Source organism: Actinia tenebrosa, unplaced genomic scaffold (genome assembly GCF_029948245.1).
Source record: "Actinia tenebrosa isolate PJP-AT-01 unplaced genomic scaffold, QUT_ActTen_1.0 PGA_scaffold0__85_contigs__length_37466705, whole genome shotgun sequence".
Classification (NCBI taxonomy): domain Eukaryota; kingdom Metazoa; phylum Cnidaria; class Anthozoa; order Actiniaria; family Actiniidae; genus Actinia; species Actinia tenebrosa.
Window position 1 is genome coordinate 7989933 of NW_028292569.1, and position 22334 is coordinate 8012266.

The 22334-nt window shown below is 37.6% G+C and overlaps 4 protein-coding genes across 6 annotated transcripts; 3 read left to right on the forward strand and 1 right to left on the reverse strand.

Annotated features, from left to right (window-relative positions):
- Positions 1 to 1048: 1048 nt before the first annotated feature.
- LOC116289958 (uncharacterized) lies at positions 1049 to 3007 on the forward strand. The gene has a single exon (XM_031696913.1). It carries the CDS (start codon positions 1055 to 1057, stop codon positions 1952 to 1954), a length of 900 nt encoding a protein of 299 aa, XP_031552773.1. The 5' UTR covers positions 1049 to 1054; the 3' UTR covers positions 1955 to 3007.
- A 166-nt stretch (positions 3008 to 3173) lies between these two features.
- On the forward strand, positions 3174 to 22289 carry LOC116289951 (ankyrin repeat and MYND domain-containing protein 1). Of its 2 annotated transcripts, XM_031696907.2 has the most exons (13): positions 3174 to 3685; positions 4700 to 4846; positions 13411 to 13896; positions 14469 to 14982; positions 15058 to 15277; positions 15922 to 16093; positions 16892 to 17074; positions 17369 to 17476; positions 17734 to 17865; positions 18386 to 18493; positions 19174 to 19345; positions 19751 to 19983; positions 20546 to 22289. In XM_031696907.2, the coding sequence occupies exons 1-13, from the start codon at positions 3359 to 3361 to the stop codon at positions 20849 to 20851; spliced, it is 3108 nt and encodes a 1035-aa protein (XP_031552767.1). In that variant the 5' UTR covers positions 3174 to 3358; the 3' UTR covers positions 20852 to 22289. The 2 variants fall into 2 exon arrangements, with proteins under 2 accessions (XP_031552767.1, XP_031552766.1); XM_031696906.2 differs by having other exon boundaries at positions 14469 to 15277.
- On the forward strand, positions 5694 to 8907 carry LOC148913379 (myosin heavy chain kinase D-like). Of its 2 annotated transcripts, none has more exons than XM_089028592.1 (2): positions 5694 to 6930; positions 8823 to 8907. In XM_089028592.1, the coding sequence occupies exons 1-2, from the start codon at positions 6024 to 6026 to the stop codon at positions 8888 to 8890; spliced, it is 975 nt and encodes a 324-aa protein (XP_088884718.1). In that variant the 5' UTR covers positions 5694 to 6023; the 3' UTR covers positions 8891 to 8907. The 2 variants fall into 2 exon arrangements, with proteins under 2 accessions (XP_088884718.1, XP_088884716.1); XM_089028590.1 differs by having other exon boundaries at positions 5694 to 6951; positions 8823 to 8897.
- Positions 7703 to 12233, reverse strand: LOC148913380 (uncharacterized). The gene is made up of 4 exons (XM_089028588.1): positions 11384 to 12233; positions 10892 to 11001; positions 10222 to 10391; positions 7703 to 9904 (listed from the first exon to the last, which is right to left on the reverse strand). The coding sequence occupies exons 1-4, from the start codon at positions 12185 to 12187 to the stop codon at positions 9723 to 9725; spliced, it is 1266 nt and encodes a 421-aa protein (XP_088884714.1). The 5' UTR covers positions 12188 to 12233; the 3' UTR covers positions 7703 to 9722.
- Positions 22290 to 22334: the final 45 nt, after the last annotated feature.

Sequence of the window (22334 nt, forward strand, 5' to 3'; positions counted from 1 at the left end):
TCAATGATGGTGAATGATGTCTAATGATGGTGAATGATGGTGAATGATGGTGAATGATGGTGAATGATGGTGAATGATGGTGAATGATGGTGAATGATGTCTAATGATGTCTAATGATGGTGAATGATGGTGAATGATGTCTGATGATGGTGAATGACGGTGAATGATGGTGAATGATGGTGAATGATGGTCAATGATGTCTAATGATGTCTAATGATGGTGAATGATGTCTAATGACGGTGAATGATGGTGAATGATGGTGAATGATGGTGAATGATGGTGAATGATGGTGAATGATGGTGAATGATGGTGAATGATGGTGAATGATGGTGAATGATGTCTAATGATGGTGAATGATGGTGAATGATGTCTAATGATGGTGAATGATGGTGAATGATGGTGAATGATGGTGAATGAATGTCAATCATGGTCAATCATGGTCAAAGATAGTGAGATGTCTTATGACGGTGACTGACGGGAATGAAGGGGAATGGTGGCGAATGATGGGGAATGACACCCAATGACAGCAAATGATGCCAAATCACATAAATACAAGAAAAATATATAGTCCGATTTGGCAGTTTGGTGTATATAGAACATGAACATATTACCCCCTTTTTGATCGATACGACACAGGCAACCCAACGTAATAACTACTATGACTACTTTATCATAAAATATCATATAAAATCGAGATATAAAGATGGAAATTTATTCACAGACCTCTTTACCTTGGGTATATATAATGTTTTCAAAGATCCCAGCCAAATACTATTTACAAGGGGCGTTATGTTTTTCCATTTTAGACCATGTGTCATTTCCTAGAGTATAATTTTTTTCTTTAACAGTTGCGCACGAAAAGACACGTGAATATGGATACAACTCAAACGAGTAATTTGTTATTCTCTTGAGAATAACAAATGGTCTCACGCTGAAATGAGAAAACATTACATTCAAGGCAGAGGAGGGCAGAGGCTACACGTAGACACTTTGGGCTACCTGTGTCCATAGCAAAGTAAGTGTTGGGCTACCTGTGTCAGTGGTAAAACAAAAGATGGCGGCTGAGGCTCACTCTCCGAAATTTAGTTTTGCAACTGTTAATGATTTATTAGACACTGAACGGTCTCAATCTCGAGATACGAGTTTGCAAGATAACAAGATAGATGTTTATAACAAGGTCTATTTGGAATTCATTGCAAGGACGAATGAAGTCGAAAAGAAACACAGCTCGTCGTCTTCATCAGCTGAGAACACACACTCCACGACACATCAGTCCAAAACGACAAAAGATGACACAAAAGATGAAGATGAATGCATTTGGACCAACAAGGAGCTAAGAATACTTCGTAAGTGCTTCCAGAGATTGAAGTTACAAAATATAGCTTTAGTTAGAAGGGTAGATTCTTTGCAAGAAGAGCTTTTGGAATGTAAAAGGGAGAAACAAATGGCCAGAGTTGCATTGACTTCTTTAAAAGAAAAGTGGTTTGAGTTGAAAAAGCGGTACAGACGCATCAAGATAAGCTGTAAATCTATGAAAGAAGACTTGATAATGCATCATACAGCTTTGAAGTCCACTGGTGAGGAGTTAAAAAACTTGAAGACTGAAAAATACTTGCTTTTGAATGATTTGAAGGAGGTCAAAACAAAGCTGGACTTGGAAACAATTAAGAGCAAAGACCTTGAAGCAAAACTTGAGGAAAACGAGAGACAAAATATGGAGACTTTGCAGCATTGTGCTTTTGTTACAAAACAGCAGTGCAAACTTGATGAAACTCTGCTAAGAAAAGAAATATTTCAGTTAAAAGAGGAACTGAGAAAAGAAAAACAAGAAAACAGGTTGAATAAAAATGCTCTGGAAAATCTTAGGAATCATTTTGCTAATGTTAAGCTTAATGAGCAAAGTTACTGTGATTCACATGACATATTATCTGCTGCAGAAATAGATTTTACTTAGCATTTTACATGTTATTTTTTGGGTTAAATTTTATCGACTGTATTAAAGAAAACAGATACAAAAACAGCCCTCTTGAGAGTGCAGTTCCATGATTTTTAACAACATTGCCAGAGTTTATAGGAATTAAGCATGGCAGTAGTGCACTCACCTCTTACCTCTGGGATCTCAGGTTTGATTCCTGTGCTGGGCATCACTTGTGAGTAGAGATTGCTAGGTTTCTCCCTTGGTTGAAGGTTTTTTCTCCAGGTTCTCCTGTACTCCCTTGCCTTGCAAACCCTGACAAGTAAAATTCATGTGTGCTGACTGTGCTCTGTCTAAAGTGCAGTAATACAGACAGCAAAATCATACAACTTGTAACACAAAATTGTTGAGTTGCAAGTTGCAGAGCAAATGTTGCTTATATTACCATTCTGTGTGCCACAATTTTTCATTGTTGCAAAGAGTAGAGAGTTCTTCTTCAATCAAAGATGAAGAAATAAAAAATGTGCATGCGTCCTATGTACAGTTATAAAACATGCAGTGGTTTGCAAAACATGAGAGGTGTTAGGAGAAGCAGGACCTATAGTGGAGAAAGCAAGCAAGCAATTTTTTATTTCTTTTATAAAATACAAATTATAAAAACCATAATTTTAGATGGGAATGACACAACTGAAAGTGTGCTTATGTGCTTAGTGCTATCATAAAGCACGCACTTCCAACCAATCAGAACGAGAGATTTATAACAGTTATTTTATACGGAAAAGTTGTTGTATGCAAGGAGTGGCATTAAGAGCAACATTTGCTCTACAAGTTGTAATGCAAAAATGTTGCAGGACAAGTTGCACGAATCAGCCCAGAAAATGTTCTGTTTTATGCATAGAAAAGTATAGCCTTCATTAATAGCTAAGAAAAAAAAACTGTTTTTCTATTTCAAATTTCAAGAAACTAGAAATCAATGCCCAGTGTTGTCAATCATTTTCTCAGGGTTAACTATGGGTTACCTGTGGAATAACACAAGTAAAGACTAATTATATTCTTGCCCAAAATTTTCAAAATTAAAAATCTAAATGAAACAAAAGCTTTTATTCCTACAGTAAGTTTGATTTTTCAGCTGCTTTTTCTTCCGGAAATGAATATATGAGCCGTTTTACCTGAATAAACCCAATCGAACCGCCCGCTGAGATTGGCACGGATGCTAAACTCACCCATGCATAACGATTTCTCTTCTCAGTTGGCCTGGCAACGCTATTAACGCTGTACAGTCCAGAATCAAACCCCTTAAAAAACTTCACGAAAAAGCTCGTGTCTTTGTTCGATATGACTTTTTGCCTTCGAATTAATATTTTATCTGAGTTTTACACCGTACTTTTCATTTATTAATGTTGTTTGGTGTAATCGGAAGCCATTAATTGAATGGACTGGTAGATGATGTTTACGGGTAAGTCCTACGGATTGGTCACTACACGACAAAGAACCACAGATCATTCAACTTGTCTTCTTAAACTGAGTTCAAGCCGTTTTAGACGAGAGTATAGAAGCGGTGCAGTGTATCATGGTGAACTAGAAGGATATAAGAAGACAGGCCAAGGAATATTCAAGTGGCCTAACGGAGCTTGCTACGATGGGGAATATACAGACAATAAGCGCCATGGAAAAGGCAAACAATATTGGCCTGATGGCGCTGTTTACCAAGGAGAGTTTTATAAAGACTTGAGGCATGGCTTTGGGAAGCTTACCTTTGCAGATGGAGAGGTAAGAATGTTGGGATTAATCAGTCTTTCATTCATAGGAATATTTTACGTTACAATATACAAGATACTTCTAATTGCAACAACGAGTATCAATAATCTTCGACATACGTTTTCTGTGAATCGCCTTTCATATTATTGTTATTACAATAAAAGGCAAATGTCGAAAGTCAAGAACCGAGCTAGCATTCTTAAAGCACGTATATATTTTACTTTGCAAATGCTTAGAATATGATAAGATGTCGAGCTTATCCGGACACTGCTTTTGTTTGATGGCGTTCTCTTGCATGATGACAGGGTTGATCTTGCACATCGGTATTCCATGCTTAAAACTAAATCTACCTCTTAATAACATGTTCACAGTTGTTTGAATTGCTAGACGTCTTCTTGAATGGCCTTTTTAGGTGCGTAATATAAAGTTTTACCCGGGAGGTTTATTCTTTTGAACGCAGTTAGGGTGAGCCAAAATTTGATGGATATCAGCCAATACCACCTAGTTACTTTACTGCAATTTTCAAAAAACATGCAAACTCAGTGTCTGCGAGCTGCAATCTGCAAATTGTTTTTTCACTACCATCAATCAAACCTAATCAGTTGGTACCTTTCATATTTTTGACTGGCAGCAGCGAAAAACCAAATTTCAGCTCGCAACGCAGTAATTGTCAGATTACTACACTAATTCTGGAAGGTGATCCGATCCAGTGACATATTTTAATAATTGTAGAAACCATGGATTTTGCCGAAGCTCCTCGACAGAAGGGTCTGCATATTTTAATGGAGAAGCATGATCCCCTCTTGCAAGTGCCAGGAATTGGCAGCCCGGGCACTCTTAAATCAAATAATGGATTTGGTTCATCAAATCACATTATCATGTTCCATTTTTCTTTTTTTTTTCTAACGATGATACGATTATAGTGGTCATAGGAATGAAAAAATGTTGAACGGAAAAGATAGAAGAGGATAAAAAGAAGTTTTCTTGAAGTTATTAAAGCAATCTTCCTTTTTATTTTATTTTTAGTCTTATGAGGGTGAGTTTTATGAAGACAAGAAGCATGGCAAAGGAACATATATTTGGCCAGACAAAACCACTTTTACTGGACAATTTCAGTTTGACAGAAAGGAAGGGTTTGGCTGCTTTGTATTTCCAAGTGGGAACATCTTTCAGGTACTAGAGTATATCTTAGAATAAATGTGACATTGTAAAAAAGCTAATAGAGGTTTTGCACCATCACATGCTGGCTTCCATGCTAGATAGCAGAACAATAACATACCTTTACTCATGGGAATTGAATTCTTTCTCATGTAAAATGATTGTATTGTTCCTGCCATCTAACATGGCTGCCATCACACTATGAAAATTCTATTGTTTCAAAATTTTTTTTCACCACAAAAAAAATATGGGCAATCAGAATGCAGGAAAGCTGTTGCATATTTGGCAGTACCCGGGGGGGGGGGGGGGGGGGGGGGGAGAGACTCCAGGGAAAAAGTACTAGGGATGCTCGTTGTATGGTGGCCTAGGGCTGCCATAGTAATTTTGTAAATAAACAATTGATTTTTTGAAAAACTATGCTTTTTTCTTTTCTTTCTTTTTCTCTTTTTGCAAGTTTTCCGTTTTTTGTTGATTTGTTTTTGGAAAACTGTGCTTTTTTTCGTTTCTTTCTTTCTTTAATTTCTTTCTTTTTTTTTTAAATTTCAGTTTTTCCAATTTTCTTTTTTTTAAATGCTCTTTTTTTCTATCTTTTTTTTTTCTTTTCTTTTCTTTTCTTTATTTCTTAATTTGGTGAGAACTCTTAAGCTTTCTTTCATTTTTCTTTCTCTTCACTATTTTTTTTCCCCTTTTATTTTGATTTCTTTCCTTTTTAATGGTAGGTTATTTTTTTCGTTGTAAATTAAACTACAAACAAACAAACAAAAAAAAGAAGAAAAAAAACAAATAATAATTAAAAAAAAAACAAACAAAAAAAACACGCCATTGGCCTAGAGCTGCCATAGACCAGAATGCAATTCGGTATAGATTATGCATCCCAGCGTACTTTGCAAGCACGAGGCGAGAGATTGTTGTCTGGTTGTCTTGTAAACATGGCTGAGAAGGATTGGAACAAATTCAAGGATAAAATGAAAAGCAAGAAAGCTCAGAAGATTAAAAGCCAATTAAGGGGAAGGAAAAAACAAATGAGCTAGTAATACAGCGTCTGAGCGCAACAGTTGCTGGTAAGGCCCAGAAGTACTCCCGGATTGGTCCTCGTGAGTTTGTAGCTTTCGATCAGGACGGTGACGAATTTACTATCGAAGGTATCAAGAAAGCGTGCGAAAGGCACTTTGCCCCGATTTTAACATCTAAAATGACCTGCGATATTCTTGCAGGCGAGCAAGGGCCATCTTGTTCAACTGTAGCTCAAATACCTAACACAAAGTTGATCCATGTGCGATTCATTGCTGGTACATCTGAGGTACATGCTTACCAGGACATTGAGGACAGTAGCTCATCTGAACCTGAAGAAGTCGGTCCTGATCCATGTAAAAGAACGCAAAGGAAATCGAAAAGTGAACCTTCCCCAACTAAAAAAAAGGTAACTGAGTATCCTAGGAGTTTGTCTGTCGTAGACATGATGAAGCTTGGTAGACTCGTAAAGAAACAAAGAACAAGCCTGATTTCACTCCACGCATTTAACATCTCTGACATGTCGTGGACCAAAGAACCAATGCCTGTTGAATTCACCATTGAAGAACAGCCACTGGGAACTGGGGGTTTTAGGAAGGCCATGAAAGCATCTACGACACATTCCAAGTATTCCAGCAAACTGTGGGTCGTAAAAATATACTTGCCGAAAGCACTGGACGACTTAAGATTGTTGAATCAACCTGTGGATTGTCACACTAAAAAGGTAGTGCAAATGCATAGTTTGGCAAGGAACTTTGCAGTTTCTCTGGCAAACAAAGTCAAGGGCTCTAAAGAATTTGGCCAGCCTATCCAGTATACGGAGATATATTATGGGACAATTGACGAAGAAGAAACTGTAAATGTCACAGTAGAGGAATTTGTCCCGGGAGAATTTATTAAGTTTATCACCAACAATGGAGAGATTGTTGTAGATAAAGACAGTGAGTTTTGTAAGAAAGCACAGTGTCTTGCACACTATTCGTATGAAAAATCTGAAAAGTCAATGATGGTTCTTGATATTCAAGGCAGTGGTAATGTGATGTATGATCCTGAAATAGCTACGTCAACATCAAAAGGTGATGATGATGGTGAGTTGCTCTTTTGTGCAGGTAATTTATCAGATGCTGCTATTACCAACTTTATTGCTGAGCACAAGTGTAATGAGTATTGCTTTTTAGCTGGGCTGCAAGAGCTCACAAATGTTGACCCATGAGATAGATACTTTTTTTAGCACTCAAGAACTTCGTTTGTCTTAAGTTGACAACTGAAACAGTTCAAGCAAATAATATAAGTTTATTTAAGTCACTGGCAATGCGTGGCATCCAGAATATGAAGACCCCGAACCATCTGAAAAGACTTTGAACTTATTTAATTCTGTTGTACATTTTAATTTTATTTACTTGTCGATTATTTATTACTTATTAATTATTTTACATCTCCCAGCATTAGCTCTGCTATTTGGGAGTATAAGTTCCAAGATCCAACACTTTTGTGAAATAAGCGTGAGGCAAAGGAGATTTTCAGACTAAGAGGTATTATACTGCTCATTTACAGTGCAGCTTATTCTAATCAAAGCCACCCAAACAAATGTACCACAATGTTTTCAATATTGTGAAAGTACACATGATTATATTAAAGCAGAAAATGAGAAAGTCATAATTGGATAATATATTTGTAATAAAAAGTAATTGTTTTGGTGGCCTTATTTGATGTAGATGCATAGCAGAGCATGCATCATACATCCATGAATCAATTCCTAATAGCAAAATTTTACATTCTTAACTAAATTGGCTAACAACAAAGAAGAATTGTCACTGCTCGCACAAAGACAGCTAATTAAGTCACAATTGTATCTTGCACTTTTTCACTCCACTATAAGTGTCAAGTTTTATTTCGTGGATAAATTTCATGCACTCTTACAGCAGTGCCTCTCTTTCTGTACTAGAGCATGGTAAATACAAGACATGGCTTTGCTCCATCTAAATCCATGCAGTGTAGCTACCTCACAAGCTCATTAACATATCCATTCATGGAATACTGAATTTATTATTCCATTTCAATCTTTTTAAATGTTTTACTATTGTTCTGTCATTTTCATTTATTATTCATGCATCCTTATGACTATTTAAAGGTACAAAAATGAATAGAATAGACAAAAATGACATGAGGTGAGCAAAGTTATATTATCAAGATTTTGAAGTTCAAACTCATTTTTTTATATTTTCTCCAACAATCAAATGCTTTTTAGATATTATATCAAATATGCATTTTGTGTTATGAGCTTTCAGAAAAGGTATATGTTATTAGAAATTTATAGCAGATTGAATGCACTATATGGCATTAAAGTAACAAGCCTGTTTATGTCAGGGGATATTCTTAAAAATAAATTGAAACATAGTTTGAGATCCAGAGAAATATACAGGTGATATAAGATAAAAACAGGAAAAATACAATATAGTGCATTTTGGAGTATTGGCTTTATATATGATATACTGTGTGTATGCACAGTAATATTAGGATTTACAGTGCAGCTACTATAATTTGGGCCACTTCAATTAGTCTCATTAAGCAATCATATTCTTGCAACTTTTAACTCAACAGTGGCCACCCGCACTTTAGGTTTACTAGAATAAAAGTACCACTTCACAAAGCCAAAGTAAACCATGATCACACAGTCGGTTAAAAAATCTCCTAGGAGGTTTGAACTTACAATGATTTAGAAAAAGAGCACATTGAGCACATTGATAGAAGACCTTGGAGACATGATAATGTGATTCATCATTTTCCATAGAATGGTTCACCAGTCAAGAACAGAGCATTTTGTTGAGGCTGCAAGCTACAAATTTGCATATCCTTAGAAATCACCTTGAAGTCTTGATTGAGTGCCTTGTATTTGGCCAGTGAACTAATGTATGGAAAATGGTGATTTGGCAACTGCTGTTATCAGTTTTATCACTGTCTGGTTTTTCTGCATCTACAGTACCTTGTCAGTCTTGTTGGATTCATCTTGTTCAAGTGATCCTGGTTATAGTAGCAGCACAAGGTTGAAGAAGGCAAAATGTAACTGTTTTAGAAATAATTGTTATCTTGATATTAACAGATTTCTTGTTGATGAAGATATGTTTATATTCATTTGTTGCAGTTATTGAATAATAAAAGATTAAAAAATTAAATTTTTGATTTAAAGCTTGAAGGATCGTAGTTCAAAATACATTATACAAGTGCAATGATGATGTACTGAACTTTTTAGATTAATAAATGCAGAATACATATCAACTGTTGCCTAGTCTAGTCTTGAGTGAAATACAGTGTAGGACATTTTATTTGACTATACAACTACCAGAATGTCCTACGATTTTTATTTGAACTTGCAAAATTAATTTCCATTTGGTGTACAGCAGAGCTGAGCAGTTGCACCGAATAGTAAACTACTAACTATTTACAGGGTTGTCCAGGGTTTTGTTTATGAACCATTATTGTACATTATAATTTTTTGTGATCCAATGATTTGCAAAATAAATCCTCATGAGTTGTGATTCACTCATCCTTTGGAAAGCTAAATAAAAGTAATTGTCAAATTTTCATAAATCTGTGAGTTATTCTTGCTATTCTACCAATTAGTTAGCCCTTGAAATTTTAAAATATTTTGAAAAAGATAATTTGTCAGCCTTGAGAAATTGCTGGCTAATGTCGTAATGATCGACAGCATGACAAACAAGGTAAAGTACCGTTGAATAGTTTTAAATAGTTTTTTGAAATACCTTTTCATTATTTTCTTTTTTCCTAATTCGGGAAATATAAGTTTAATTTTGGCCTTGGTGATTCATGCCATATAACCCCCTTCCCCCTGAACACCCCTGTATTTAGATGCTTTAACAAATCAAACTACATTATCCTTGAGATATCGAAATGCATGGGCAATGTCAGAGACATCAATTTCTAGTGGGTCTATTATTTGTTCACACTTAACCCTTAAACCTGGTGGCAAATAGTCGTCGTTGTCAGTCAACACATCTGAAAGATCAGCAACCTCTTCCAGTTGTTGCTCAGTAACTTTCAATCCTTGAAATGACAAAGAACATTGATTTCATTATCTTAACTGTAAATTTGTTGGTATATTCCTAGCACACAAATGTTTCTCATTTTGGTCATAAATAACCATAATAATAATCATCATCATTAATGACAATAACAAAAATAATTTAAAAGATCATGTTTATAAGATCTTTTTACAATATGTATGACTTGTCTCAAAAATAATACTCTTGTGAGCAACCTCCAACTCTAATAAACAAAAATGTCTAAAAATTGGGCAAGTAAGTTGAGAGAATTCATATGATAACTGCATCATATTTGACTGAATTATAAATTTATCATACCACATTCTTGAAGCCCATACTTTTCTGGAAAGTCATGAATGTGATTTGGTACTCCATCTGGAAGGTAAGTGGTTTTTTGACCACGGATCCTGTGACTGTTCCAAACTGTATCAACAAATGTGTTGATTTCCTTTTGCATTATGGGTATCATAAGATAAGCAAGGAGATGCCTTAAACAAAACAAGTAGGTTATTCAACACACAAGCCAAAAAGTCCAAAATTATATTCCTATTATATATTTTTACTAAAGTGAACAGTTTATTACTTGGGTATAACTTTTAAGATGCATTAATACTTATTTATTTTTCAACCTTCTGAACAATTTCTTTGTTGCAATTCTTCAGAAGAAAATATGCCATATTTTCATTTTTTATATCAAGCTTATTATTATATTTCAACCACAATCTAGGTATGTGATACTTCATCTTTCCTAATAAATTATAATTAGTGAGTGGCTTAGAAGTTATATTGCACTAAATAAATGAAAATCGCAAAGAGTTTACCAGGGTTGACAACATTATTTTACAAAAATTATTATCGTGAGAACAGCATGATTTGAGGTGCTATAAATTCTGGATTTTTTTTTGTAATGAAATGTTTCTGGGATGACTATTATTAAAGTTTGAACACATTCACTGTATGCTTAAATATTGTGGTAGGCAAGAAATACCTGTGACTTTCATTATTTGGGTCATAATGCCCATGATCTTTCAACTGCTTCAAAGGGAATTTAAAGAACATCTCCAGCCTTTCATGGAGTTCCCTCCACCACCTTTCAATCTGTAACAAGATGTTAAAACTTTGAAAACAAAGGAATAACTATCAAACAAATTAAAGCTGAGATAGACAGCATAAACCTAAGTTTCATTATAATTATGAATCCTAGGTGTATGTTGTCTATCTCCAATAGGCCCTTTGCAGCACGTTGGAATGCAGCTGAATTTGGAGGGCAAGACAAAGGAATCTCAACCAAACCTATTGTTTGATTGGCAATTATTGGAAATATCATTGCAAAAGCAGGTCTAATGAAGTGGCTGAGAGCATGCATGGATTGATGAAAACAGAAAGATTTTACTTTGTGTGATATGGTGTCATATTACTGTTTGTTTGTTATAAGTGTGGAAATTTATACCTGTAATTGAGTTTTGATTATAGTTTTTACCTGGTTCGAGGTTGAAGGCCCATAAATGACAGTTTCAACTGGATCCATATCACCATGATTCTGTCTTAGAAATGCATGCATTGTTGCAAGCACCCCAGTTTCGGTGCCTTTATCCAGTCTCAGCCTGCTTGCAATTGTTCTTGTTTTAAACAAGTACTCAAGGTAAAAGCGACCTATAAGCTGTGGATCACTGTTAGTGATCCACACTTTAACCCACAATACTTTTCTGCTGCATGTATCGATACAGCCGTACACAGCAATAGGGAATGTCCAATTTTGGTATCCCATGAGTTTGTCATGGCCATCGAGGGAGTGCACATGGTTGGGCCCTGGCGACGTAAAATGGCCTTTTGCTTTCTTCTTCTTGAACTGAGGAGCTCTTCTCTCCAAAGCATCAGAGTCTACATCATACATAACGGCATATACAACATCCCTTGGTACCTTCAAGCCATAAACTTGTCTGATTTTTTTCTGTAGTGCTCGATATCCTAGTAATTTCCCTGGCCCTTGCATTTCGTTTTTAACTGCACTTTGGATCTCGTCTATGGTTACCGTGCGATCAGTATAACTGATTTCAAAGTGATTAAGCCTTCTGTCAAGTGTCCTTATGCTCCAAGCATACTCGCCAAAATCCCTCAAAACATAATCTAGGATCTCCTCGCGATGCAAGCCCTCTTCGACGTAACGTTTCAATGCTTCTTTCAGAAGTTCATCTTCTTTCCACTGATCATTTTTGATCCTTACCGCCGCCATGTTTACACTTTCGTTTTTCGCGCTAAAAGGATAATCCTTGTCGAATTGCATTCTGGTCTATGGCAGCTCTAGGCCAATGGCGTGTTTTTTTTGTTTGTTTTTTTTTTAATTATTATTTGTTTTTTTTCTTCTTTTTTTTGTTTGTTTGTTTGTAGTTTAATTTACAACGAAAAAAATAACCTACCATTAAAAAGGAAAGAAATCAAAATAAAAGGGGAAAAAAAATAGTGAAGAGAAAGAGAAATGAAAGAAAGCTTAAGAGTTCTCACCAAATTAAGAAATAAAGAAAAGAAAAGAAAAGAAAAAAAAAAGATAGAAAAAAAGAGCATTTAAAAAAAAGAAAATTGGAAAAACTGAAATTTAAAAAAAAAAGAAAGAAATTAAAGAAAGAAAGAAACGAAAAAAAGCACAGTTTTCCAAAAACAAATCAACAAAAAACGGAAAACTTGCAAAAAGAGAAAAAGAAAGAAAAGAAAAAAGCATAGTTTTTCAAAAAATCAATTGTTTATTTACAAAATTACTATGGCAGCCCTAGGCCACCATACTCGTTGTATCTCTTAGGGGTAAAAATTCGCGATTTGGTATCTTTTAGGGTGTTAAATGCGAATTTTTGAAAAGCAGCCTTTTCTGGTATCTCTTAGGGTGTTGGAAAAGGAGAGAAGCGCGCATCCATATGGATAATCCTGGGCACTTTTTATATAAAATTTAATATTATTTGTGGTGGTATCTCTTAGGGGTTAAAAATCATTCAGCCACGCCCTTTTCTAAAGACTTCCGGTATCTTTTAGGGGTCTTTTTGATAATTTTCGACAAGCATCCCAGATACTTTTTTCCCGGAGTCCCCTTCCCCTGGGGGCAGTAATGCAACATTTCTTTCATTCGACCATTTCTTACCATCAGGCATTGCAATGTTTTTAATTTTCAATAATGATTTAAGACAAAATAGTAATACAGTGCTCTTGTGAATGGCGCACCATGGGATATATCACTTGTCAGGGAGTGTGTATACTAAAAAGTACCAGTAGCTCATGCTATATCCCATGGTATGTACGCCTTGTATTTTATTCTTATATGCACTCACCTGATTGCTCATGTTTATACTAAAATATGAAAATACATATAAAGTGTGGTATATTCAGTGGTATACCACTCAGAGCCATTCTATAACGAATACATATTGTACCACTGAAAGTATGGAATGATGTTTGTAACCATAACAAATGTTAACAGCACATTTATATAGGACCTGTAATAAGATTTTTTTGATTGTGTAGGGAATTTATAAGAAAGATGAAAGGGATGGACCTGGAATATTAACCTACAGCAATGGGAGAGAAGATGTTGGAATCTGGTCTGGAGCTAAAATCATCAAACTTTGCTCTGTCATGGAAAGTGCCTTCTTGTTCCAACACTTTACTGAGTACAATGTCAATGCAGGGCAAAATCTTTCTATCAAAGTTCGTCATTCCAACTCGGCCATGGAAAGTGTTCGAAACACACCCTCGCTTATTGAGATTGACGAGTCTGAAAGCAATGAAAGGGTGAGAAGGACAATCCCTGAGTCTTTTCCATTTATGGACATTGTTGATGGAATTCGAGGAGACAGGGGACCAAAAGGGCCACTTGAATGCAATTCAGAGGAGCTTTTGCAGGCAGCAACAGCAGGAGACTGTATCAAAGTGAACAATTTGCTGCAGGATGGTTTAGTACATGTAGATGTTGCAGATAAGACTGGATACACCCCGCTATTGGCTGCTGCTGTAAGTATACCTATGCCTGAACCTTACTACGTATAATAGTCATAGTTACGTTTTCCTAAAAATGCCCAGTTTTATTTGGAATTTAGAAGTAATGGTTTTGCAGTGGGTGCGCGGAAACAAAGAATCTGGTAAAAAACCGTTGACTCACAATGAAGAATTAACAAACAGAAAACGCGCACAGATACCCTGGTCCCAGAAGCTTGACGAATTTTCTCCCAGCAAAATACGTGGTTTGGAGAAATTCTTCAAGCCTTTGGGACCAGGGTAACACACAGAGAGCTCTCTGACAAACGACTCTAATCAAAACCACAATGACGCGAGTCGAACCCACCGTGGCCTAGCGACCATAGCTAACGCAGCGCCAATACGGGTCTTATCATTAATGCGCACACTACTGGTGCTTTCCGCATGTTGATGTGAAGGTCATATTTCAACTAATTCAACATGGCCATTTTCAGCACTCATTTGTAACATTTCCCATTTTCCATTTTTCTTCCTTCCATCTTTCCATTACCGTGGCCACGTCTTTCAAAGAGTTGGCGTGCATAATTTTTTTTAATATTTCGTTTCAGGTTAACTGTCACCGTGACGTCATCAACTGCTTACTTGATTACGGAGCCAACGTCAACAAGCTAAACGACGAAGGTCTTTCTGTATTGGCTGCTTGTCACGTGCTCTTCTATACCAAACACACGTGGAAAGACAACATTGCCGAGAATATCCCCGAAGAAAACCTTTTTAATTACATTCAGGAGGATGCTCAAAAAGGAACCTTTGTGCATCGAAATTGTCGTAAGATCACACCTGAATCAACTGACCCTTCCAAAGGTGACGTCGTAAGTAACACCTCTGAGGAGATCCCACATGGAATGGAAGGTGATACGAATACAAATATACCCAAAACGAACTTGTTTTTGACTGATCCAGGAGGTGAACTGGTTAGATTAAGAAGCCAAGAGCACGAAGACAGCGATGCAAAGGGAATTGAAAGGATATTGAATGAAGGGGAATCGGAAAGAACTGAAAAACAGATTCATATTCTGGATAAAAATTTCGAGGAAAGAATGAAACTTAGCATAAAACGAGGTGTGGACAAAGAGACACTTTTAAAAAGTGCAAAGAAAAAAGAAACTCAAAAAAACACTGAACTTATATTTACAGATAAAAGCAGAGAGGACAATGGTTTGGTGAAGGATGATTTACTTAGCAACACACGGCATTTAGAAGTAGAGAAATCTGGGTTAACGGCATCCAATGAGAACTCGCTGTTCAGTATAATGAGTGTATTCAGCACGACCAAAAATGTGTCTTCAGTTACAGAAGATGCACGAAGTGAGAGCAGCTTAGAACAAAACAAGCAGCTTTTTCTTACCATGCAAAGGCAAGTATATGTTTTTTGTAGTTTATATAAATCTAATTCGCTCTCAATTTGAAAGGACTGTGGATGTATTTCAAGTTTTTCTACTTTACAGTAGAATCTAGTATAGAATACATGGGATCATAAAGTACTAGTAGATATATATTAATGAATCGATCAGTGGCGAAGAAGGGAGATCCTGGGCTTTTGGCATTTCCTTCCTAGACTTATTCCATAAGTTGATGTTTTCGCTCTTTTGTCGAGCGACGACAACCCAAAAACGAGCGAAAACTACGACTTATGGAATCAGTCTATTTCCTTCCCTCCGTAGTTTTTTCATGTCGTTCGTTATATGATATGATTATCAACAAACAGTTCCTTCACGACATGAAAACCCCGAAAAATTACTAGGGAACATCTAAGCTTATATTCTTCGATTGCACGTTACGTCATCGCGGCCATGTTGGTGCCATTTAACAAAAGATTTCTCTTTAGCATCCATTGTTAACGGTACCACAATGGCCGCCATGTTGTTGTCTTTTGACTATTTTGGGAATGCTTGCAACCCATCAATAGTATGTCCATTTCATTAACAATGCACTCCTGAGTTTTACCATGCTTTGGCAGAGTGTAAAATAATTGGCTATTGCAATCCTCTTACTTGACAGACGTCCACATCTTGAGGCTACTGTTCGTCTGTTACTCAAACGCGGTGCGGACCCAAACTCTTCATCGCTTCCAATGCCTGTGTTGTTCTTCGCCACTAAAGCAGCAGATACAGCAGCCATTGAAATATTACTTCGTAAAGGCGCTGACACATCAGCCACGCTGGCTCATCAGGTAATTAACTGAAGAACTATCCACGTCTGTCGCGAATGAATATAACGGTCCACACTTGATTGTCTCTCAATTTTGAGTTAGGATCGCTACCTTGACTCGACGTCTCGTGTGAGCCTGGGGCTCTCCGGTTTTCCATCCTCCGAAAAACTCAACGCTAAGTTCTAATTCGACCTGTAAGTTAACCGTGCCCAAAGAGAGTATGAAGTACTTTATATTCTCTTGCCGTGCCCTGAATTTTATCAACCCAGTGGTACAGTGGTTGTTCAAGGTTTCGAAAATTTGAAGGATCATTTCTTGCTAGTGTGCATTGGTTGTCCATTTTTTATTTAAAGCCAAGCTATTTCCTTAACCAACTAGCTATTTTAAAAGAGGTTGAAAGGGGGAATGGCGATCGGTGATTGGCGATTGCACGACCCGAAAGGAACTGTGGTCATACTATCAAGGAGACATGAATCGAATACCAACCGCATCAATTCGATGAATGGTGCAGGCATTGTTCAGGTATTTAAGAAATGTTTATAAAGAAATTCTTATTACCCCACAGTTTCTTTCTATCAAGCAATCACCGATCGCCATTCGCCCCTTCAACCATTTTCGAAATAGCTGTATTAAGTGTGAATATTTTTTTTCTTCAAGATGTGATTTTTGTTTCTTCAAGAAAATTTTCTCGGTAAAAAAGTTTGAAGCTCGGAGTTTTTTCCACGAAAAATTTGCTTGGATAACATAAATTACATCTTTAATAACTGTACCCAGCAGTAAGAAAACCCCTTAATTTTTGTTTCTTTTTCCTCGACCTAGAAACTAGGTATTGCTCCTCTACATATCGCTGTGGCGTTGCCAGATCCTGCTGGTATTCAGATCACAGAGCTGTTCCTGAAGTCAGCTGCTGACCCAGATATACGTGACAGTGCGTTTGGAAGCGAAGATAATAACGGACGCACACCTTTACATATTGCGTGTTCGAGAGAAGACAACGATAAGGTATCGATCTGATAACAATGGATCGAAGATTGATCGTCATTAGCATCCCTTGGGGTAGTCCGCTATTCCTGCTAATGTTGCGCGTCTAATAACAGTAATGCATGCATACAGGCCTAAGATCAGTCTTGTTGCCTCTTGTGGCCCGCGCGTCTGGTTCGCGACTACAAGACTTTGTACAAATTTGGAGATGAACGCTGTCATTTATGTTTGATTTCACATAACGATAGAATAGAGCATAGCCTTTAGTTCTTAGTAGAAGTTCGACCCCTAATCAATGCCATTCTTCTCTCTTAGGACGCCTGTGCAGTCGTTCGTCTTCTTCTTGATTATGGAGCAAATCCTGATTTGTTGTGTGAAGGTCATTCTCCTCTTTCTCTAGCGATCTGTAGTGGAAATGACTTGGTAAGTAGGCATTAGAGTGGTTTTCATATAAATGGGAAACATTAACATACGATACAGAATTATAGCACGTACACGGTAGGACATGATGTGACATTGTAATGGCTTCCCATCTGTACTGCTACAGTTCGACTACGAATTTGTCGTATCGTTTCCCAATGGAATGAAAACCGCTCTATAATCAATGACAGCCCAAGGAATCAAACCATGCGTATGACTGTTAAATTTGTTCTCCTAAGCGTTGTTGCTCATTTACACAGGCTGTGGACGCCCTTTTGGAGCACCGTGCAAATCCAAGTTTAAAACTAAACAAAGGAGTTGGATCAGCACTTTGCGCAGCAACGTCATTTGCGGCTGAAAGAAGACGTACCCCTCAAGGCAGGATTCGTCTGGTAAGACTCATTTCATTCAAAACTAAGTGTAATAGTTTGAGCAGATATCATTTAACTATGGAAATATAACGACAGTATATGTTTAGGGACTCTGCGAGACATGGCTGATTTGAGGTCTGAGGTCTGATTGGATAAGCATGATAATATGTAATCCCGGCGCACGGCGCGCACGGCAGGTTTGATGTGTCTAAGGACTCTGATTGGATACGCTTGATAATGTAATCCCGGCGAATGGTGCGCACGGCAGGTTTGAGGTGTCTAAGGACTCTGATTGGACACGCATGGTAATACAATCCCGGCGTACGGCATGGAAGGTTTTACAAACAAACCTATTTTCATTTCTTTACACTACCTCTCCGCCAGTGCTGACACATTTGATTCGACTCAGATGTATTGTAAGTCTACTCGACCTTTTTCTAGATCCATGACGTAAAAGTCAAAATGGCGGATGAAGATATCAATTTATAAAGTGTAGTCTTTAGTAAGTCTTCTGCATTCATCGTTTATTCTCACTTTACAGATAAACAAGCTGATGCGTCACGGAGCGAATATTGTCGCTCCTATTGTCGTGACAAGCCGCTTTCCACCAGGCACCGTGGTCGACTATGCTTATACCGTTTTTTATCAGGTATTGAATAGGTTATTTGGCACTGGTATAATATATTTATAAAAACACAGATTTTCAAACCGAAACAAGTGTAAAATAACTTTATCATGGTCAAGTATCATTCTAAAATTCTTCGTTTGCACGTTACGTCATCGCGGCCATGTTGGTACCATTTAACAAAAGATTTCTCATTAGCATCCATTGTTAACGGTACCATAATGGCCGCCATGTTTTTGTCTTTTTAACTCTCTTGGGAATGCTTGCAACCCATCAATAGGGATTGCATTGATTCGGGTGTAGTTGGTGGGCACTGTGTACGTCGTCGCGGTCACCCTTATTTCTGTTAATTTACTTATTAATATTAATTTGTTGCATTTATTTTTGGTGAGGCTATTAAAATTAAAATTAGATAAATACCCCCTCCCCCTCGGACTCGCGTTGAAATTCTCGATACTTGCGGGTGTCCGTAAAAACAATTGATATACAAGACGTTGTGTACGTTTCTGTGATTTGACTTTTAGTTTTGGAGACATTCGATTAAAAATCTAGGATATATTTCATTTCCAGAGGGGGTAGGTGAATGGTAACCCCACCCCTCCCCCCTGAATCTGGTCTCGTACGTTTTGGCCTTATCCCTAGGTAAATCCTATGCCTTAAATGCTAATCATAAAAGTATGTTAAAGTATTTTTTTCCTTCAAAGGATCGTAAGATTGCACACACACCGTACCATGCCCTAACACCTAGTGAGAGAGATTGCTACAATGCAAGACGGGAAATGCTCGAGCATCTGGGAGACTTGCTGAGGACACAAGTGTTAAGGAAAGAGAAAGAACTCATCGAAAAACAGTTGGTAAAGATAGCGGAGAAACAAGGTAAGTATAAGTGGGTTAGTTTCTTTAAATGATCGTCATGAAAATAAATCCATGTTTTTTTCTTTCGTAAGTTTGTAGCAGACCCTTTTTGCTTAGGCGCAACGTATTCCCAGTTCAGATCAGGTGTCCTTCCCTAGAGTATATTTTCTTTGTTTAACGGTTGCGCATGAGAAGACACATAAATATGGATACAACAAAAACAAAGAGTCTTATTCTCAAGGGAATGACACGTGGTCTTAAATGAGAAAACATTATGCCTATGGTAAAGATAGTAATTGTCTCTCTTTTTCGTTTCCCGCGTGCCGCTTAAAACTCGCGTCCGTTTCCCGCGCTTCGATCCCGAGACGGGGAAATCCCGAAGAAGAATTATTACATTCTACTGACAACCTGTATGCTTCATTACAGATTCCGTCAAGACACCTCAGTATGGTATCCTCAAATCCCCTGAACGAACTCCAAGACCCAAAGACACAGAAATTCAAGACACTGGACATGGTGTCAGTTCCAGTCGTGTTACGTTTCATTTTGAGAAAGAAAGTGGAATAGCTGAACAGGAAATGCAGGAGCTCGAGGAAGAGGCAGATCGGGAGATTGAGGCGATCATCAAAAATGATAATTCAACAGGAAATGATAATCAGGTACGAATTGAAAATCAAGGGTGGTGTAGATCGCGGAAGTGCACTCACTGGTACCCACCTCCCCCCCCCCCTCCCCCCCCTCCCCCCCGGGACTCGGGTTTGAATCTTCATTCGAGGGTTTTTCTCCGGACAGCATTCCCATGTTTACTTCCCTCCGCAACCTTAACAATTTCGATGTATGCATGAGTTAAGGTGCTGACACACGTACCGCATCGCTTACCGAACGTTGCATGAAAAAGACTGTTTTCTGGTTTTCACACGTTGAGATGTTGCATGTGACGTCGCAGAAGTAGAAATTACCTTCTAGAAATTACTCTTAAAGCTTCGCGTGTGATAAACACGCTGAGCAGCTAGAGTTTTCTCTTTTTGCGTACTGAGACCATTTTCGTTATGCGCATGGATTAAAGTAGGCGGTCAAATTCTGGACTACGACACTCAACGCCCAACAAATCGTGCAGCCTACTTCGCGACATTGTCGTTGTGTTCAAGTAATACGAGAAATGTTGCTCGTCATTAGCACTAATATTATAACCTCGTCTTCTTTTCTTGCATTCTTGTATAGATGGAGGAACTTCGCATGTTATCACTCAGCTCGTCACCTGGTCGCGATGACAAGTGTGGTCTGCGCATCGCTGTAATGAAGTCCGCTAATCACATGAGCATATCAGCGCTTGCGACAGAGACGCAGAAGATGAGAAAGAAAGTAATGAAAAATCGGTTTCGTTATTGTTATGAGTGCGGCCGATCGATAGGCGTTCGGCTTTCGGCTTGCACTCGTTGTAAAGAGGTATTCTATTGTAGTAAATCATGTAAACTCAAAGCGTGGAACGCAAGGCACCGGGAAGAGTGTGTGCGAGTGAACAGATAAGACCGCACTTAAAGTTCAATAGTAGCTAGTATAGGTGCGTTGGTGTGTTGCGTTCGAACGTCTAAATTAGAAAATGACCCCACACGTGAGCGCGCATGGTCAGAGATTAATAGAATTCCAGGAAGGACTGAACTCAGTTCCCTCTCCCGACATCTTCCATAGGAAACGAGAGAGGAAATAAAGAATGAGAGATACCAGCAGAGAATAATAGAATGTAACTCAAACTTCCACAATGATCCACTTGGACCCTGAGAAATATCCTAATCCAAGGCGTGCCCTAAAACTTTGCTCGGCATTTTGAAACATCTCGTAACAATGGCATGCGTTGACACAACTTTTCAGCTCCTTAGAGACAGAAATCTTAGACGAGGTCGCGAAATAAATTTATATTTAGAAGGAAGGTTATCAGTAATATGCATGTATAATAAATAGTAATTGCGATGACATTATTAGGTAGAGTGGACATTAATTGATTGGGAAAGGAGCTGATATTAAATTACTATCTTACATAAATGTGTTAACGAAATTTATAAGCAAAAATCATCAATAGATAAAGGCGCGCGGTCAATATTTATTAATGTAATTGATACAGTGGTATTTTAAACCGCATAAGATAAAGCAGATCGTGGTTGTTTTTCTGGGCTAAAGAAAGCAGGTTGGAATCAGATGGACCAGCTTATGAAATGTATAGTAGAATAAAATAAATAAAATGAAATAAAAAACAAACAAAATTAGCTGGATTGCATTTGGACTCCAACGACGTAACTCCATGGTAGGTAAAAAATAATCCCTTCCTGGAAACATGATCTCACGGCCACGCCCCTAAATATTGATCTCACGCCCACGCCCCTAAATCCGACCCCCTTCCCTGGGAAACAAATAACTGAACCGGCCTAGTGTACCCCTAGTGTAAGAAGTGTCGAGGCAGTGTCGGTCAGGTTGAGAAGGAATATGCCAGATAAGCAACTTTTTAAAAAAAAATTTTGCTGAAGGCTGACTTCAAAGGCAGGACCCCAAAAAATAGCGAAATAAAAACCCCATAGGTATATTTTTTATGACCTCGGTTCAGGTGGAGTGACTTGCCCTCAAACAGCTGAAAAATACCGGCGAACATCTTCACGACACGATGATCTTAACCATCTGCAGTCACGTGATTAAGCATTGTAATTGATACACTCTAATAATCCCAATTACTGACTGGTGTAAAAAAAAGTTGACGGTGTAAAAAAATTGAAAACATAGACGGCTGAAACTTATTTTCCTGTACCGGGTGTGACGTGGACTGACTGGCTCATAATTTTTTCATAAAAATAGAAAAAAACGCGAGAAGAGTCTAACTAAGAGTGGGTGTAAACATGCCTTTGTTCTAGAACTTTAAATATAATTGTTGTCTATTATTATAGGACAGTATAAATATAAACCCTCAGAAAGCAATTTTGTATTTTGTACCATATTATTGTTATATTCTTTCCCCTCGACTGAC

What these genes read in the sequence shown, in the direction of transcription:
- LOC116289958 (XM_031696913.1), top strand. Translation starts at nt 1,055, where the DNA reads ATGGCGGCTGAGGCTCACTCTCCGAAATTTAGTTTTGCAACTGTTAAT.
- LOC116289951 (XM_031696906.2), top strand. Translation starts at nt 3,359, where the DNA reads ATGATGTTTACGGGTAAGTCCTACGGATTGGTCACTACACGACAAAGA. An exon ending in TTACCTTTGCAGATGGAGAG is followed by an intron (nt 3,686 to 4,699) that starts GTAAGAATGTTG and finishes TTTTATTTTTAG; the next exon opens with TCTTATGAGGGTGAGTTTTA. An exon ending in CAGCCACGCTGGCTCATCAG is followed by an intron (nt 16,094 to 16,891) that starts GTAATTAACTGA and finishes TCCTCGACCTAG; the next exon opens with AAACTAGGTATTGCTCCTCT.
- LOC148913379 (XM_089028590.1), top strand. Translation starts at nt 6,024, where the DNA reads ATGACCTGCGATATTCTTGCAGGCGAGCAAGGGCCATCTTGTTCAACT. An exon ending in TGAGTTGCTCTTTTGTGCAG is followed by an intron (nt 6,952 to 8,822) that starts GTAATTTATCAG and finishes CTGCATCTACAG; the next exon opens with TACCTTGTCAGTCTTGTTGG.
- LOC148913380 (XM_089028588.1), bottom strand. Translation starts at nt 12,187, where the DNA reads ATGCAATTCGACAAGGATTATCCTTTTAGCGCGAAAAACGAAAGTGTA. An exon ending in GGCCTTCAACCTCGAACCAG is followed by an intron (nt 11,002 to 11,383) that starts GTAAAAACTATA and finishes ATCTTGTTACAG; the next exon opens with ATTGAAAGGTGGTGGAGGGA. An exon ending in GTATGGGCTTCAAGAATGTG is followed by an intron (nt 9,905 to 10,221) that starts GTATGATAAATT and finishes TGTCATTTCAAG; the next exon opens with GATTGAAAGTTACTGAGCAA.